This window comes from Corythoichthys intestinalis, chromosome 21 (assembly GCF_030265065.1).
Source record: "Corythoichthys intestinalis isolate RoL2023-P3 chromosome 21, ASM3026506v1, whole genome shotgun sequence".
Classification (NCBI taxonomy): domain Eukaryota; kingdom Metazoa; phylum Chordata; class Actinopteri; order Syngnathiformes; family Syngnathidae; genus Corythoichthys; species Corythoichthys intestinalis.
The window spans coordinates 4,539,818-4,559,678 of NC_080415.1; the positions used below are offsets into that span (position 1 = coordinate 4,539,818).

Below are 19,861 nucleotides of genomic sequence, written 5' to 3' on the forward strand. Positions count from 1 at the left end.
AATTATAAGGGGATAATAAGACAGTTGTCATACAATTAATTTACAATTTCACTATTGAGGTCAAAAGCCAAAAAATAAATTCAACTAGGGACAATCTGGAGTAGTGCTATCGCACTTCATATTTATTACATATTATATATGTATGTAGTGAGAGTGCTATCGCTAAACCATATAAACATTAAAAGCCCTGGCTCCATTGACAAATGACATGAAATACATTAGACTTGACAGTGGATGTTAGCAAGAAAAAAAGATTTTGAATTGAAAATTTCGTAACTCACCTTCCCGAGCACAAGACAGATTCCTGCCGAATTTTCGTGGACGAGGACCTGTTTCACCCAACCAGCAAAGAAGTATTTATAAGCCTCCAAGCTCTTAAAGTTTTTCAAACTTTCGTGAGAATAGGCTGATTTTGTGTGGACAAGATAGTTGTAAATATCAGGGTAGCTAGCAGATGTCAGGCAAAGACGGCGAAGACAGCGGGTCGAAAAACATCGATTTAGGCATCAAATATGGATCTGGCGAATGGATAAACTGAAGCTTATCCACATAACGCCTTTTATGCAACGCATCCAATGAGTTTACAGCGTCAGATAACACCGGGGCTTCCATGAATTGCTCTATAACTTGCACGACTAATTGAAAACAATAAGTCTAAAAAATACGGACAATATGGCGGCCGGATACAGCGACACGTCATTTTGTGACGTAGGTGAGTAGGGTCTATAGGCTGTATCCAGCACCTGGGTGCACAGCTCCAACTTGCTGTCTATGCAATGGATCGCCGAACTGATGTAGGGCTCCACGGTTCATCCTCCTCCTCGAATCCAAAATTCTTCCACACAACCGACGTTGAGCTCTTTTTTAACACCACACTATGGGTGTCGACTAATTCTATATTCGAAGTGCCTGTGGCCTGGCTACCGATAGATGTTTCACTATTATCTGACTCTATCCATCACGTTTTCTTGTAGTGTTAGCGTACCAGGTGATAGCAACGTGATTCTGTTTGTTTGATTCTCTGATAGCGATGTGACTTCACACGTAAATACACTGGCTGTTAGGGGTGTAATGTTACACAAAAATCTCGGTTCGGTACGTACCTCAGTTTTGAGGTCACAGTTCGGTTCATTATCGGCACAGTAAGAAAACAAAATGCAAAATATAAATGTGCTAGTTCTTTATTACACACCTTTATGCTTTCAACAATAGGAACATTAGCGTATACAAAGCTACAATTCTGCTCAAAAAGTAGCAGGTATTTAAAGATAATCCAACAACGATTTGCCTTTCAGACCCCGCGTATTGGTTAGCTTTCTTTCTGAAAGAAAGAAGAAAAAAGAAGTCCTGTGCTAAAGAGAAAAGCAATCCCAATGACAAAGATTTTAACATGTATTTTACAAATAAAATTCCTCAATTAATCTTTTTTTTTTCTTATGAACGGTTTAAAAAGCTTTGTTGGTGGATTTTCTCAAGTTAAAGCGCCACACAGAAATTAATACATTTAATTGTGTAAGCAGGATCTGTGTATTATTCTTATTATTTAATTACAGGTGTTTTAGCTCATTTCAATGTATTTTATTTAAATGGGCTATTATTTATTTTATTATGCGTTTATATTTTACAAATGTGATGTAGTATTCATTTATATTGTATATTTTATGTTGTATAACTTTAGTTCCTATGTGAATATTCGTTCCTACTTGTTTTATTGTAGTAGGAGGGTTTTGTATTGAACACGGGGCCGTGTTGGTTATTATAGCAGAGAAGACAGCAGTAAATCAACAAAGACAAGTCAACTGTGCCCCGATCTACCACTCAAGAGATCTGATGGACTCAAAAAGTAGGTTACGATTGCATATTAGTTTGAAAATCGACCGGATCCACCTTATTTTTACACGAGTGACTTCCGGTCTGCCCGATCCTAGCTACCGGTAGTAGTATTGACGCAGGAGTTCCGGGTCACGTAGTGACCGGAACACCCGTATCAGGGGTTCCAGAGCACCCCACACCTTCGCCAAGTCCACAAAACACATGTAAACTGGTTAGGCGAACTCCTTTGAGGGTATAGAGCTTATCCACCTCTTCACAGCCAGGAGGAAAACCACACTACTCCTCCTGAATCCGAGATTTGACTTTTCAACGGACTCTCCACTCCAGTACCCCTGAAAAGACCTACCCAGGTAAGCTAAAGAGTGTGGCCACTAGGGCTGTCCCAAACGACTAATTTTCTCCCGATTAGTCAGCCGACTATTTTTACGATTAGTCGACTAATCTAATAATTTAAAAAAAAAATTTTGTTTTTGTTTTTGTTTACTAATTTAGCAATGAAATTTTTGTTGATAGAATTAACTAGTGTAGCATCCCGATTGAAAAGATGGTCTCTTAAACTGATGGTTTACAACTTTTATTCCATCCTTGATGTAATCACACTGTAAGAGCTACGGTGCACACAAATAAAACAACACAATTAGAAATTAACGAAAACTTTTCACCTTTTTCCTTTTAAACCATATTTATATATCAATGAATTGCCTATATGAATTGCCTTTACCTTAATTTATTACCTTATCATTGACAATCTCTTCCTTGAGTGCAATCGCTGTATATACTGTATATATTTATGACCTTTTAACGTTATATAATTTTCTATACCATAAAATAAACAATAACATGAAATAAACCTTTCAGTTAGCAATACTAATAGCACTTATAGGCCCATTGTCAATGAAACATTATTATTTAGTAAAGCGACAGCACCCTCTGGTGTACAAAAAATGCAAAAAATTTTTTTTACAAACGGTGACGGCGCTTGAGGTGTTTATTCACGGCCGACGTGCAGCCAAGCTTGACAGTGAAGAGACAGGACACAAGAGTGTACCCTCCTTTATTTCTTTGAAATAAGTCAATGTTTTGGACACTCTGGTGCGCTTTTTTGGCTTTGTGCCGCTTTCCCCGCTTGCATTCAGAGCATCCGACATTCTGAACTTTCCGCGCATATTTTTTTTTAACCCTTCATTAACCATCGACGGGATGTTGTGCTCGTCGACGGATTTACGTCATCGATGACGTCGACTATGTCGACTAGTCGGGACAGCTCTAGTGGCCACCCTTCTTAAAATAGGGGACCACCACCCTGGTCTGCCAATCCAGAGGCACTGTACCCAATGTTGCAAAGGCGCGTCAGCTAAGGTAACCCCATAACTTTCAGCGCCTTGAGGAACTCCGAGCGGATTTCATCCACCAACGGGGCCTTCCCACAGAGGAGCTTTTTTAAAAACCTCAGTGACTTCAACCCAAAAGATAGACGAACCTGCCTCAGAGTCCAGGGGCTCTGCTTCCCCATATTATTAAGGTTCACTGTATTTCAAATATTTTGACAACTGATGAATAGAGAATAAAAATACCTGACTCACCACTGAGCTGTGTGACAATGCCTTTTAGACGCCAAACCATCTCACTCTTCTTAAGAATCTCCTGTCTTCTGACCAACATCAGATTCAACACCAAAATGATGACCAGGGCTGTAGCATTCACCAGCTCACTACCAGAACTGCAAAACAACAGTAGAATTGTACAACTATTCAATAATTATCAATTTTACTTAAGACATCAAGTTCATATGCCCTGTACAATGACGATACAGCATGTTCTCTCCGTCTCAAGGCTCAATTACAATACAAGCGGAGGGTTGCAGTCTGCTGACAAACGCAGAGTTCATTCGCAACCATTACAATCAATGTGTTATGTTACACAGGATGCCTGAGCTGTGCATCTGTCCTAATTATATGGATTGCGCCCAAGGGCGTAGGTTTGAACATTTGTCGGGATGATATAACAGCATAATCTGCATGGACAATTTTAGGTGGGGAAGTGACATTAATAAACGCAAACAGATTATTGAACGGGGGTCAGGGCTACATTTCTCACAAATATGAACTTAATTGATAGGCTAAATGGCCATGCAAAATAAATCTGTATTGATTTATACTAACTTTCATGTGTATTGGTTCAGGTGATACAATGTTCAAGTCAAACCTTTGTTTTCAAAAATGACGAAAGAATTTTGAAGTGCCAGTTCCTTTATTAACAAAAAAAAAAAAAAAAAAAAAAAAAAATACAAAAATGGGTCCACTTCTGCGGGACACTGGAACACCCCTAGACTCAAACTAAAGTACTGTAATATAAAAGTGATTTGAGAAAAAATAAATGAAAAAAAAAATCTGAGCTATTCAAGGACTGATCTACATCTGAGGCAAAAACTAGACTACCCCAAGACTCTCATGAAAATCTGGTGTGTAATTTCATTTCACAGTTTCAACGTTCTTGGATAGCTCCCCATTTTTTTTTTTTTTTTTTTTTTTTAAATAAAGGGACTTGCACTCTGAAGCCTTCGCGTTGCATTACCATAATACAAACAATCATCCAAATGTGGGACAGCTAGCTTGACTTCGTTGTTTCTTGTGGAGGCTGGCCCGACCGCAGTAGTTTTGCAGGTTAGCATGTTCACATAGTTAAATGTGATGCCAACTCTGATGCAGGTTGGACTTTGAGTCGCAAAATCAGTGGTGTTTTACCCCACCTACACAACATTGATGTCTTTTTTTACATTACTTATAGTGGCTGCTGCCGGCCGAAAAAAAAGCTTTTAAAGCAGTAATGTGAAGTAAGGTTGGCCAACCATGTTTTTGAATAATATCAATGGCTAAACAGTTATAAGCATATTTTCGTTATTTTTTTTAACGCAACCCTTCCAGATTCTTCGTTTAACCCATAGCAACGCCCTTGACAACAAAAATGCTTTTCTTCGGCAATCTTCGGAAATCTTCGGAAATTACGTCACACCGGGAAGTGCGAGGGGAGGCCGCCAAAGAACATAGAAATTGTTTGTTGCATTGCTTCTCGGTAAGATGCCACGGCGGTGTGTGGCGATGTTTTGTTCTCACTCAAACGAAAAGTTGTATGAGTGGCCAAAGGATAGCAGGGCATGTAAATGGACATCTTTCGTTCGCACGAAGCGAATGAATTTCACGCCATCATCGAGTAGTGTTCTATGCTGCAAACACTTCGAAGATGCCTGCTTCCTTAACCGGTCTGCTTATGATCAAGGATTTGCCAAAAAGTAAGTGTGATTTTTGGATAGATGACTGATGACTTTGTCAAAGCAGAGCTGCCAACTGTTGTGGAATGAACAGCATAACCTAGCAACGTTAGCCGAAAGTTAACTCGTGGCAATCCCCGATCATAGTTGTTGTTGCGTTCGCTAGGTTAAGCGTGTTTAAATTGTGCGTCATCTACGATCTTGTCCGAAAGGGTTAATCCACTGTCAATCGGGAAAGGGGTGTGGATGTGCATACTGTAGAAGCGGGTCGGCGTTGCGGTAATTCACGGTCATGTTGCAATAAGAGAGACACACACCGCCGGTGAGTTTGTGCACATTTTTCTGTACAGTGATACCTCGGCTCACGAACGCTTAAGCTCACGAACTTTTCGCCTCAAGAACATTAAATTCGCGAGCATATAGTCTCTGCTGGCGAACTAGTTTTCGGCGGACGAACCAAGCCACGCGGTCGGACAGCGCCACGAGAAGCTGACGCACGCTCACGGCGTCCCAGTTCGTCCCCTCCCTTTCGTTGAGTGCGGACGTGGTTTGTGTTTGATAGACATTTTGGACCATATTGAGTGTACTTTTGCTATTATGGGACCGAAAAAGAGTTACATACAGTCCTTATGGAAGGTGACTCGTGTTACCAATTCGCCCTCGACTGGTAATTGGCGGTGCTTTCAGCTTCCCACCGTCGTGAGAAGTGGACCGGCGAGTCACGTTGGCTCGTTGTCGTCGGTTGTCTTCGGTTCGCCCGATTTCCTCTCCAGAAAGGAGGCGGCGTGCATACAAACACCCAGAGGCGTCGGATGGCTTTTATTAACAACCAAAAGCATGTGGTGGGCACAGCAGTGGAGTCTACGCTAACTGCGCACTTTGCCGGTAACACTCTCCTTCCAAACAGTAACTCCCTCCCTCCTCCTCCCACTCCTCCCACTCCCATACCATCGCAAAGGTAAATAAAACAACTTTATTATACAGTACAGTTTATTTCTTTAATTATAATACAATAGCACACTTATTATACATAAAATAAGGTATATTTTTGTGTAGTTTTAAGGCTTATTTAGTAGAAAATTATGTTTTATGGGGACCTGGGAACGGATTATTCTCATTTTAATGGTTTCTTATGGGAAATAAATGTTCGGAAGACGAACTTTTCGCCTCACGCACACTTTCTGGGAACCAATTATGTTCGTGAGCTGAGGTATCACTGTATTTGTATTATGTATTTCCACCTTCATGCTTCAAGCATTGCATTGCATTGCATTGCATTGCATTTGTACGGTTCGGCATTTCTTTCACGGTGATCGCTTGATAGCCTTCTAGTTTGTGTTTTACGTACGAGAGCCGCCGACAGGTGACAAAAACATGCGTGTTGCTTTTAATGTCTGGCAGCGAATCGCCGCGCGCACAGGTCATGCAGTGATCATGGGAAATGTTGTCTCGGGCCAACATTGAAGTGGTGCTTTGTAATCTGTTCGCTTGTGTGAAAAAACTACATTTTCTCACGCCATTAGACGCCACATCCTCCCGAGAGCCCCGAGCCGTGTTGTACTGTTAGCTCCATGTGTTAATAAAGAAACAAAGTTGTCAGCACGTCGTGTGTTCAATACATTTGTAAACAAAAGGCTCATAACAAGGCACTATGCACGATCCGTTTAAGAGACGCTGGAGTAGTAGGAGGCGAGGAGGAGATCAGTGAGAAGCAAAACTTCGCGGTCGAATGTGGCGGCAGTTCGCTATTATTTTGTTTTCTTATTGTTGCCACAATAAAGTGGAGAAAGCCATCAACGACTCATCTCCTTCTTTCCCCCCAACGTTTTTATATTATTATTTTATATGCACGAGAGCTGCCGGATCTGCCAAAATGAACATGAAGTCTGATTATTTTTTCTTAACAATGTCATCAGATAGACAAAAACATAAAATTATGTGCAAATGCCTGCATCTTCAAATCATGAAAATAATAACAGCCTATATCTTACCAATCTTGTAATCTCGATGGGTCTTGTATCCATTCCATGTCTGGTAGTCTAGGCACATTGTTTGCATCCTGATTAGCGTCTGGCTAATACATGTTAGGTCCAACATAAAATTCCAAGCTCTTCTTCTTCCTCCAACTCTTCAAAAACTTGGATCTCCTCCCTTGCGCTCGATCTAACGCTTATATCACTGTTTGAATCATTGTTTGAAGGGCATCGTATGGCGGCCGTATGTATGGAGCTGCCATCGCTGTTCCCGGTGTGACATATCACTTCCGGGTTATTTTCTCCTTTCAGGCTCGAACTTCGGAAACGCGATTATTTTATCAAATATACAACATATAAATTATTTTTTTCATGCTTTATTTGTTGGACAATGTTTAATTACTTTATTTGTGACCCTATTTGGCATGTTATGAAATTACTTCACATTACTGCTTTAATATCCATCCTCTTCGAAGGGGGCGGAGGAGGCAGCATGTTGTCGACATGAATCTGTCGGGGCTGTGCGCCTGTGTTTCTGTGTGCCTGGAGGGGGCTCAAGTCATCAGCCAAACGTGCGGTTGAGGTGGACAAATGGACCGGCGCATTCAGCAAGTGAAAAGGGATGAATGTAAGTCTGAACATAATGAAAATAATTCACTTAATAATGGAAAGGTCTACTCTATCTTTACAACATATGGGAAGACAATCTAAATTACCTGTCTAACTGAACTCTCCATATAACGCAAATAAGGTTACTTAAATGTTGGTAGGGACAATTTGAGAATCCTGAAAAGTTTGTAGTATTATGTCCCTACCTATGCAAACCTACGCCCTTGCTTGCGCCAGACACAAGGCCTCCACGGGACTTCTATTTTTGCTGGACGTCGCAAGCAAAATTAATCAATTCTGCATAGCTCAGCTCAGGCGGCAGCGGAAGTTCTGTCTAAAGAATAAAATACGGGTCGTCCCCGGGTTACGAAAGAGTTTCATTCCTACACTGGCGACATAATGTGAATTTCCACATAAATCGGCATTAACCCTTCAGGTACCCCTGAATCTCAAAATAACTATCCATAAAGTCCAAAAGAATTGTATGGAGAATACACTGCCTTCTGGTGGCAGCGTTGGGTCTGGGATGACTGTCACCTTGTACGACAGAGGAGCAGACTCGTCTGATATGGATGCGCTCTGGTTTGACCCACATAAGGATGTAAGTTGTTTTAGCTATACGTATATGTTTGTGTATGCATTTGTAATTAAGTTCAGAGCTAGTTTGTGGAGTTATGTGTGAGCGATTTGCTATGAGAACTGTAAATATGTTAGCATTCGTAGCATTTAAGATAGTGGACTTTTGTTACGCAAATTTGACTAATTTACATATTGATCAGACTGGATGGACGTTTGAACACAAATTGTTTTGTGTCGTGTTTTATTGTGAAAATGCATTTTGTTTTGAACATAAGTGTACATATACTACGTTTTACAGCTTTACAAATTGTCAAAAGTAAAAAGTAAAAAGCTTCAAAAAGCGCAATTGCCTTGTTTGTCGTCTTTCAAGCTGAACAACTTCAGGTTTAGTGAAGACAACACGTCATGTTAATAAAGTAGAGTAGAAAAGAAGATACTGTGAGGTACAATGAGGTACAAAAGGTAAAAAAAAAAAAAACATTGGAGACGAAATAGCCGAAGAGACTCCGGCGTCATAAAGTCGAAATCTCGTACATCGAGTACGTCGTAACGTGGGGTACTACCTGACAAACTGATTTGGGATGTCCAAAACCATACAATTACTTCCGACTGCGCACATATTTTTTTTCCTGAAATATAAGATGAAAAAATATATTTTCATATAGTCAGTCATATTTGTTCATTGCTTTTATATTACTGTGCTCAAGCTTATTCACAAAGTGTTGGTCTTCCTCTGTAAGTAATATGAACTCTCCTCCATAAGGCTAGCACATGATAAGGATTGGAATGTATTGTTTAATATTTGCCGTCGATGAGAGTACTTTTCCATCGTGTACAGCCCTGGCCAATCCCATGGCTTGGCCCACGGGGCCGGTCTTAACTTGCTAATTTGCATAAGGACAATACTGTGAATGCTCCGGACACGTCTGTCGCTTGTTATGGCTTGTCGAAGAGAGTTACGACGGCGGAACTGCTTTCAGTCAGTGACTTGTGTCAAAACATGCTTGTTTGACTGCCACATACTCAATAAAGCGAATGAAAGCGCATTGCCATCTAACTTTATTTTTGTCACCTGGGAGGGCATTTGGGGATGAATGAGTTGTATTCAATACAGGTGCTGATCTTATTCAATGTCTCGCAGTGATGTCGCGTGAAATGTCAATATCTCTAGCGCTCAGAGCATCGACGCAACAGATCACATCAGGTGGGCGATGTATACATGCGTTGTTGATGCATCAAGAAGTGCGGCCGCCGGATGCAAGGATCCTGTATCCCAGGTCACCGCACAATGAATAGATGCTGACAAGAGACTTCTGCAGAGATACACGCGGCCGTTGTACAAGATCTGTTAGATTTTTAGGGATCGACCCATAAACGATCTCCCGAAATTTATGAAATTGGCCCCGATCAATCGGCCAACCTATCGTGTGGTGCGTGGTTATCATCAAAACAGCACTGCTCTTTCAAATGCTGCCTCCCCACTAGAGCTGAAAGGATAACTAAAAAAATTCGAGTAAATAGATTTTAAAAATTGCCTCTTAGCTCTCAATCTACATGAAACGGCGCCATTGTAGTCTGTTCGCGGAAATGCTTGAGTGGGTCGTTCCGCACATGAGTTAAATATTTTAACGTGATTAATTAAAACAATTAATTAGCGCCCGTTAACGCGATAATTTTGACAGCCCTAATATATTCCAATTGCGGATATTTAAAAACAAAACAAAACAAAAAAATCTAATTCTTAAACAAGATTCTTTCAGCTGGGATGCACTTGATCAAAAAGAGTAACATTTCTTTTGAGTATAGCTTACTATTCATTTGAAAGATATTATTTCTCTTCCTAAGATTACACAGGGGAACAAAACAATTGTTGTTTTATGTCTGAAAGTGTCTTTAAACTATTTTTTGGGTGCTGAATCCAAAACTGACTTCAGTTTTTATTTGCTACGTCAAGTATAGGATCCCCGTTTTCTTAGTTCACATTATTAATCAGAAAGTTCAAAAACAAAGGACCTACCTGCCCTTTGGCTGACTGCCATAGCAACACAAGAATCCGAAGGCCACGAGCAGAGTCAGAGCAGCTCCTGGCCAGTGGAGACAAGAATGGCGGTTACCATGGTAAAGGAAGCTATTCAGCCACTGCTCCTGTTTAATAAAAAAAAAAAGTTACAGGTAAGATACAGTTCTTTGCATATTGGGTATAAACGTGATATAAAAATGTGTTTTAATCAATGATTAATTGGAAAAAAATTGTTACAATACTACACCCTTGGTCGAAAGTTTTAAGACCCTTTTTCATTCAACTGAATGGTGAAAAGTCTCGAAACGTATTTTTTCGATACCATTTCTTGACACTTGATACCAAATAAGAGTAGCTAATGAACAGCTTCTATTGGCGCACCTGTGTAGCATTTTTTGGCCCTGATACAGATACCTGGCTGTGCAGTATCAGCCGATACCGATACCATTCCGTTTGAAATATATATAAATTTATATATTAATTACCTTGAATCCTCGACTAAATCACTCGAGACATTCCCGCCTCCTTTCATGAAGTAAAACTTTCGTCCTTTTTTCACCTAAATCTAGCGTTTAAACGCAGCATGTGTTTGAGTTTATCACAATGAAAGCCAAATGCTCTGCCTGGGTCAGCCCCCAATGGAAAGGCGTGGGGCAATGTTTGTGGGAGCTGTCTTGTCAACTGATGGTGAAGTCTATGGGCAAGCTTACTTATATCTATTCTATCAGGCTGTTTAGGCGGACGGATACATGCAAATCATGGCTGACGAAAACTTGATGAATGCGCTTTTTTAAAAGTTTTGTGAGCTTTGGGACACTCGAAAAATGCCTCTCCTTGCTCAGCTAAATTGTACCTCATTGTGCATTTGTGTGGAAATGTAGCTCACGTAGAAGAACAAAAACTATTAAACTTCTCACCCGAACTAATAAAAGTCTTTTCATGGCTATTATAACGCCCTCTACTCCTTGAAATAGGAAAACTCGCTGTTTTCCTGTCCAACTATGAAAAATAAATGCATTGGTGCTTGGGACTATAGTAAATATGCATGGCGCTTTACATTTACAGCGTCTACGTCAGCCTCCGTTGCTCCTTCCGTTTTGCACCTACCGTGGACCGCTATTCACAATGGGCTGACGCTAGGGTGAAAATGCCTATTGCTCAAAGTGCTTTAAAATGAGTGTTCATTGCAATTCCGGACTAACCATGTTTGGCGCACACTATACTGCATTTCATAAATTATTGTGGCCACCCCCTTTTCTGTATGAAAATGCAGTAATAGATGGATGGACTGTATTTTAAAATGCCTATAGCTCAAAGCGCTTTATAATGAGTGTTCATTGATGCAATTCCGGACTAACCATGTTTGCCGCACACTACACTGCATTTCATAAATTATTGTGGCCACCCCCTTTTCTGTAAGAAAATGCAGTAATAGATGGATGGATGGATGGACTGTATTTTAATCCTGAAATACTGTAGGTGGTGTTCATCATCTTGAACCAGCCATTTTTTCAAATGCAGTCTAGTGTATCCCAAACGGGGTACGTCTAAGATTTATTAAGCACTTTGAGCAACATTGCATGAGTGCAAAAGTGCTATGGTAGCATAAGTGTACTCTACTTCTGCTTATATGCTGTATAAAAGCCAACGTTAACAACCACATGACATCATTAAGTCGCACATCACGTTATAACAAAAACAGATAAGATTACTCTATGAACAAATTGGAAGAGTAATGAAATACAGTACAGGCCAAAAGTTTGCACACACCTTATTCACTGCAACACAAATGAAGGTCCCAACCCCATTGATAAAGCAATAAATTCCACTAATCAAGTCAAAAACTAATAAAAACACTTAATGAAGTCAAAAACCATTTTAGGTGATTCCTTCTTGAAGCTCATCAAAGTAATTAGCAAGAGTGTGCAAAAAAGTCATCACAGCAAAGGATGGCTATTTTAAAGATACTAAAATATTATACGTTTTCAGTTATTTGACCTTTTTTTGTCAAGTAAATAATTCCACACTTGTTCATTCATAGTTTTATTACCTTCAATGAGAATTTACGATGTAAAAAGTCATGAAAATATAGAAAACACACGAATGAGAAGGTGTGTCCAAACTTTCAGCCTGCATTGTAAATACAGTACAGTACATGTACCTTTACAGAGGTCCGTTTGCATGTTGTTTTCTGGTGCTGGTCTATTTGGTTGCTTAGCTGATCTCTGAGCTTCCTCAGAGCTTGGTGAGTCAACAAGCCCAAAGCAACAGGATCTTCTTCCTTTAACAGGGCACAACAAATTTCCATTTGCCCTGGTGGACAATATTCTAACGCTAGACTCTGGCTGAAAAATAAAATCTATAATGTTTTCACAGACACACACAAAAAGATAAACAAAATCCCTGACTCTGTCTGATTTTTTTTCTACCCAACTCCTTTTTAAACATAATAGAAGACCAAAAAAATATTTTAAAAATTATTTCACATTGTTAAATGGTGAAAAAAGCATGGAGATTATTTTGGCTGTTTTAGGAAGGATGGAAATCTAGACCAAAGTCGTGATGGCCAAAAGAAGCTTTGCAGCCAATAGCGTACCGCACAAACGCTATTTTTAGATTGTGACGTCGCCATCGTAACGTGGAAGTGGGACATTATAGACACGCTATTGCATACAATCCATGTTATTTCTGTTTGTTTTTTCCGGCAATCTTTCAAAAAAGAACATGCCGATCAAACACTGCTGCTATGGAACTTGTAGAAACAACTCTAGACATTACGACATATGAAGGATGTTTTGTTGATATGTTTCCTGAAACCAAAAATGTGAAAAATGGATCAACTTGCGCGGACGTCCAAAAGACCAGTTTGACGACAGCAAGGTGAAGCCATTCACATTTTATATGCAGTGAACATTTTGTTGGGGGCCATGGTCCTACAGAGGACGAAGAGGTAAGCCATTTTGATATTTTTACTTATTTTTTATGTGTGGCGTTTTGTCGTGCTGCTTCTGTCTGAAAAGGAATGACCTGAAAAAAATTAAAGTGGTATCTGACTTCCACGGCTACCTTTTCTGTTGTAAAAAAAAAAAAAAAAAAAAAAAACTACTTCAGTAAGGGGGATGTGTAATTATTGAATTAAGATTTGTAAAGTGAAAGTGTTCGTTGGCTGTCACTGTGTAGCATTTGCGATCGCTACACAAAAATAGCAGTGCACATTGCCGCCAAGAATGGTCAGAGACGTAAGACAACCAGAGGATATAGTATATAAGAAAGACAGGGCTTATGGTGGTAAAGGATAGATTGTTTGAAACAGGAGAATGTCATTGTCAGTGGCGTAAGGCAATGCACACATGAAAAAGGTGTCGATAAAAAAGCTAACTTTGGATCAGGTCAGCTCTTTTTCCCGTCTTTTTCAGCCCTCGACACTCAAGCCATCTCTTTAACTGAACATTTGTATGTTCTTCCACATCTTGACCAGTGAATTTGGCACCAGAGACATCATTTTTGGACAGAATTGGTAGGTTTAGTTCAGTTAACATTTCGTTCGTACACTATTTCCATTCATTTACGATTAGGGACAAACGGGAGGTTGACCCGCCTAGCAACAATTGTTAACGTCATGAATATTAATGAGCAAAAGTGACGTGTCACTTGCAGTACGCCATTGTTTTGCACATGGTGCAAAGCTTCTCGGTAGTTCAGTTGCTCTATGGCGACATCAAGTCGTCCTGAAGCAGGCAACAGTGTTTGGAATTCTCTTTGTTAAAGTAAATGATATAAATGTACAGTGGTATCAAGACATATGATCGCTTTGACACACGATCTTTTCGACATCCGACGTAAAATTTGGCTCGCCATTTGCTTCTACATCCGACGACATGCTTGAAATACGATGACATGACAGCACGGCAGTCGGGTGCACGGATGACTTTCTTGTGACAGAAATCAGCACAGGTTTTAAAAAGGTTGGTACAGGTGGTGAAACAAGGAAAAGGTGACGCTTCCCTTCTAAATGAAGATGCAAATTATAGAGAAATATGAGCGTGGGGTGCGCATTCGTCAACTGGCTCAACAATAAATCTCCACGGTCCTCCTCCGGCCACTGTTCGCCAGGCTTTATAAATTAAATTGAAAATTATTATTGTGGTTACATCGTCAAAGAAATCGCCAGTTTTGTCAGGTTTTAATCATTTATTTCAGAACTTATCCAACACAAAACGCCTGCTGTCCGCCGCAATTGACTGCATACTCAGGAAAACATTGAAAGCGAAACTCAACTGCACCGCTCCTCTCTCTTGTCACGTCAGTCACGTGGTGCGTTCAGGTATAGAAAAAAACGTCCGCCACATGAGAACCAGATTCGTTAGTATTACAGGAATTATTCTTATTATTATTATATTATTCCAATTTTCATTTATCACCGATGTGTTTTTCTATGTGTAATTGCCATTTGTAATAGTAACTCCAGTATTTATTAAGGATTAAGTGTAGGTTTTTGGGCTGTAGAACGAATTAATGGAATTATAATGTATTCCTATGGGAAAATCCTGCTTGACATACGACCATTTCGATTTACAAACAAGGTCCTGGAACGAATTAACTTCGTAAGTAGAGGTACCACTGTACTGGTGTTACTATGTGAACAACATGAAAAGAATAAAGTTAAAAAAGAAATGTCATTTTAATGAATAGATGTTCATTGAATAAGTTTTGCAAACCTGTTAAGTGAGGCAGACCAGATTGACAGTTTTGTGTTCCATAATGTCAATTATCACCCCAGGTACATAGGTATATAAAATGGTCATATTTTGAAATTTATTTTAACAATCATTATATTAATTTATTTATGCTCCTCAACTGGATTTCAATTGCTTTTTGTACGTAGATCACGACAGAGGCAGATTTAAAACATGCCGTTGAACTCACCTGCTTTATATCCTTCGACTCCATGGAAACAGGAACCACTAGACAAGCTCCGCTTCTCTAACAGTCAATACCACCTGACATTGCTGTCAGTGTATGCCAGGACCAAATTTGGACAGTAAGGGCTCTCAGGTGCACGCTCCGGTCAGCCTGCGGATGCTGGCTGAAGTTGGAGGCAGAGCAAGAAAGCAGTTAGGGGCAACCTAGGTGGCTCACCTGGCAACACTCCGAGCAGTCTTTTGCCAATGTGATGAAAAACACAAGTACAAACACATGTGTACATACACATTTCCGTTGTTGTTGTTTTTTTCCAAAACCTTTGTAACTTTTGCCTTTGATGGGACTATATGGGATTTTTAGAGTTAATTAAAAAAACTAATAATGCATGCATGCACCACCAATGCCCTCAGTACACAAAGCACTGACATTTTAACAGAGTGCCCCATAAAGCCCTTTTTCTTACCTTGAATAGAGAGCGTTTGGGTCAACCACTCCAGGCTAACATGTGCCTGTGCGTGTCCTCGTGCATCCCTGTGGCAGCAGCGCTGGTTTACCGAGCCTCCTCCTCCTCTCTGGATGGCAAAAACATTTATCAAACCCACTTTTTTTAACCCACCTAAGACTTGCTTCGAACCGTTTTTACTTTTCTGGTGCTGATTTGATGGCAAAACGCTTGTTGCTTTATGTTCGTGTTTGTATAAGCATGCGGGCCACGCGTGAGCTGCAGTTACGCTTTAGGCCAGAGGTAGCAGCCGCGAGTAAAAAAAAAAAAAAAAAAAAAAAAAAAGTGACAAACTCCATATATGTAGTTAATTTAATTTTTAATGTACTAGTGTCAAACTTGAGCTAACGCTGTTAATCCAAGTTTGCCCTCCCCCATAAAATGTACGCCTTTAGTGCGAAAAATTAATTCGAAACTCCAAAAATTAGCATAGAAAATATCTGATTGTGGAGGCAACAGCGCCAACTTTTGGAAAAAAGACGCGTCTCTTGCGATTACAATGTCGCAGTTGGATTTCAACGTTACAGTTCCATATACAAATTTAAATGTGCTATGATTATACGTTGCCGCTTTGAGTAGGGTGAGACTTGGGTAATGTGAGACATAGGGTAATGTAAGACAAACCCAATATCTGAGGTTATGTTCCTACCGCAGGTCTTCATTCACAAATCAGATTTTTTCATGTTTTCGAGTGAGGCATTAACTTGGCAGTCTGAATAGGACAGGTTGCATAAATGACGACCATTTCAAATCCGATCTAGGTCACTTTTCGAATGTGGTTAAAATCTGATCTTGGCCACATTTTTCCAGAATGTGGCTGCGGTCTAAACTGTCAAGTCTCCCAAATCGGAATTCACGCAGCAAATGCGTCAGCAATGAGCGAAAGGCACGGAGGACGGCAGCGATGGAGCTGTACATTAGCGTTAGCACCTAGCTTGAACTCAGCGTTTTGGGAAGACGGGGGGGAGCCTGAGAAAGCTGGATTTAATTTCTTTGTTTTCGCTAAAGACTTATACTTTTTAATAAATAAAAACCTGAAAAGTTGGGGGTGCAATATTATTCGGCCTCTTTACTTTCAATGCAGCAAACTCACTGCAGAAGTTCGGTGAGGCTCTCTGAGTGATCCAATGCTGTCCTAAATGACTGATGATGATAAATAGAATCCATCCGGGTGTATAATCAAGTCTCCGTATAAATGCACCTGCTCTGTGATAGTCTCAGGGTTCTGTTTAATGTGCAGAGAGCATCATGAAGACCAAGCAACACACCAGCTCCAAGATAATGTTGTGGAGAAGTTTAAAGCCAGATGATTTGGATATAAAAAGATTTCCCAAGCTTTAAACATCTCAAGGAGCACTGTGGAAGCAATCATATTGAAATGGAAGGAGTATCAGACCACTGGAAATCTACAAAGACCCTGCAGTCCCTCTAAACTTTCATCTCGAACAAGAAGACTGATCAGAGAAAGAGCAAAGAGGCCTATGGTTACTCTGGATAAACTGCAGAGATCTACAGCCAGGGTGGAAGAGTCTGTCCAAAGGACAACAATCAGTCACAGAATAACACTAATCTAACCTAAAATGTTTCTAATACCAGAGCAGTGGTAGGAAGGATCCAGTAGTGACTCCAACTTCTTGAGAGTGCTCAAGAAGAACCACTTGGAACAGAAGCTGCTGGTGTCTTTCTACAGAGCCGCGGTGGAGAGAACACTGACATACTGCCTTACAGTGTGGTATGCTGGGTGCACAGCAGCAGACATTACAGAGATGAACACAGCCCAGAAGATCATCAGCTGCCCTCTGCCCAGCCTTGAGGACATTGCCTCCTCTCGCTACCAAAAAAAGAGCTGATAACATCATTAAAGGCCCTCTGATTCCAGCCACCACCTTTTTGACCTGCAGCCCTCCGGCAGACGCTACAGGTCCCATAAAACAAGGACTAACAGGCTGAGAGACAGCTTCTTTCCCAGGGCAATTACTACCCTAAATATGCACAAAAACATGCACGTTACTCTGTCAACTTTTCTATTTATACAAAACTTTTATTCACATTTTATTCTTGTTTTGCACAAATTTATAACAATTATTGCAATTATGCGAGTTTAAAAAAAAAAACTACTGATCACTAAGGATGATGTCTGAACAAATTGGGAAAATATTGTAATTCCTGGTTAGCCACATGATGACACGGAAAGGGAGCATGTTGCATTGTGGAACCTTATGGGGGTTGGAGTGTATGACAGAGAACATTCTATTTTTCGCAACAAGGATACCAGTGGTACTGTTTTGCATGGGAATAATGCATATTCGCTGCAAAGGTGGTCTTTGGAGTTTTAAATTAACCGAAGCAACCTAGCAGCCCCCAGAAAAGCAAGGGGCCAAAACTGAACTCACCAGCATGTACATTAATCATCACTGAAGAAGGGGAGTAAATGAACGACCCGCACAAAGAATGTATTTTTCCATCGCATAGTAAAATGAACCGGAGCAAGCCACCTATGAAATAACACTATGGGTGAGTAACACAATGTTACAGAAAAAAAAAGAACATTTTGTTCCTGGCTTGTAAACATTTTATCTGTGTTGCTTGGGTCTTGGTGCCATAAAAAGTTTTATTTTTGATTTTACGTCCTAGTAATGGAGAAAATATTGTTAAATGTCATTTCTTCGTGTTTCAGGTCCTACTCAGGGGCAGTTTACATGGTGACTCTGCGACACTAAGACGCAACAATTGTGTTGCGGAACAGCCTTGCCTTTATATGGTGACATCGTAAACAGAAGGCAAAGAAGGAAACCTTTGATTCCGGGCTCCAAAGTGAAATGATTCGATTGCGAGGCTTGCTCTGCAGAACCTCTAAGAAACTCTGGTATCACAATAAAATGGGTGCGTTCACATGCAATTTTTGACTCAACAAGTGGCATTTACCCTAATTACGACACCACATGAAGGCAGCAAAGTTGCACTCCCCCAAAAATTGCACAGGTAGTCCCCAGGTTATAATTTACCCAACTTACATGATTTTGACTTAATGTTGACTTTTGTTTTGTGATGCATGCGATTTATTTTGGTGCAGGAAGCATAGAGCAGGTGGTACTTCTGCACGCGAGTAAAAGCGCATGTACACATGAAGAAGAACATATTTGCAATTTTGCACACACGAAGAGCGAATTTGATCCCACGAAGAAATCCAGTGAGAGAGAGGGGAAAGAAAGCCACATTTGTTACGTGTGAAGTATCCACAGAGCCAAGAACTGTATATCACATTTTTTGTACTGTTCATTGTGCATTTTCAATTGTGGTCAAATACTTGGGGTGAGTTCATGTGATTGTTTTTGATGATGTGTGGACGCTAACTGATACATGCTCATCGTTTGTGTGGATTGCTATTGCTGTATCAGAAGCTACTTATAAACGCAAATTTCAATTGTTGTTATTGAAGATGAAACAGATTTAATTTCATTTTTATTTTAGTTTCATTCTGCAAGTGTTGATGTAATCAGCAGCTGAATAAAGTCAGCAAAGTCTGACATCGTCATTTTGTCTAGCTAGCAATGACGTTTGTATAATACATGTTTTTGGATAGTTATTTTAAGATTTGGGGGGAATTTAGGGGCACTTAGAGGGCTGATTCCAACTTACGTGGAAATTCCGCTTATGTCGCCAGCGTAAGAACAGAACTCGTTCGTAACCCGGGGACTACCTGTATTCCCTAAATAAAAATCAATGATGCTACACAACCATAGGAGGACTGGCCATATGTGCATTCGGGATGAGCAGAGAACGGCCGCTGGGCCGGCAGCTGCCTCGCCAGCCACAATACTTTCTCTCAAGATTTACAATACATACGCATATCTATGAAAGACAAAAGGCATTGCAGCGCAGCCTTGCAGTTATGCAGCGCAGCGGCAGAAAGAAATAGAAATTGCAGTGTGGCCCCAGCGTGGCCCGCTTGAGTAAGCTAGAGCGGATATCTGCAGCCGTCCGAACATCTAATGGGGACGGAGTGATGTAGGGCGGCCCTCAAACATGCTGAGAAACAGCTTGTCGCAGCGAGGCGCGTGAGTATCAGTGTAGCTACACGTGCAGGGTAAAAACAAGCTGTTTATCTGTATTCATGTGAAATTTGTAAGAAAATACATATAATTGATTCGTTT

The 19,861-nt window shown here is 40.4% G+C and overlaps 1 protein-coding gene across 5 annotated transcripts in view; it reads right to left on the reverse strand.

Moving 5' to 3' along the window:
• The window catches only part of tmem94 (transmembrane protein 94), a 115,895-nt gene that overhangs the window by 94,518 nt on the left and 1,516 nt on the right, over nt 1-19,861 (reverse strand). For 3 of the 5 annotated variants that reach the window (XM_057825454.1, XM_057825452.1, XM_057825453.1), the window contains exons 2-6: nt 15,669-15,777; nt 15,209-15,368; nt 12,444-12,563; nt 10,280-10,407; nt 3,417-3,553 (exon numbers count right to left, since the gene is read on the reverse strand). In XM_057825454.1, the coding sequence (XP_057681437.1) occupies nt 3,417-3,553; nt 10,280-10,407; nt 12,444-12,563; nt 15,209-15,232 (409 nt within the window). In that variant the 5' untranslated portion in view covers nt 15,233-15,368; nt 15,669-15,777. Of the gene's footprint in view, nt 1-3,416; nt 3,554-7,092; nt 7,146-10,279; nt 10,408-12,443; nt 12,564-15,208; nt 15,369-15,668; nt 15,778-19,861 lie in introns of those variants that run through there. The other 2 variants (XM_057825456.1, XM_057825455.1) reach the window with 2 other exon arrangements.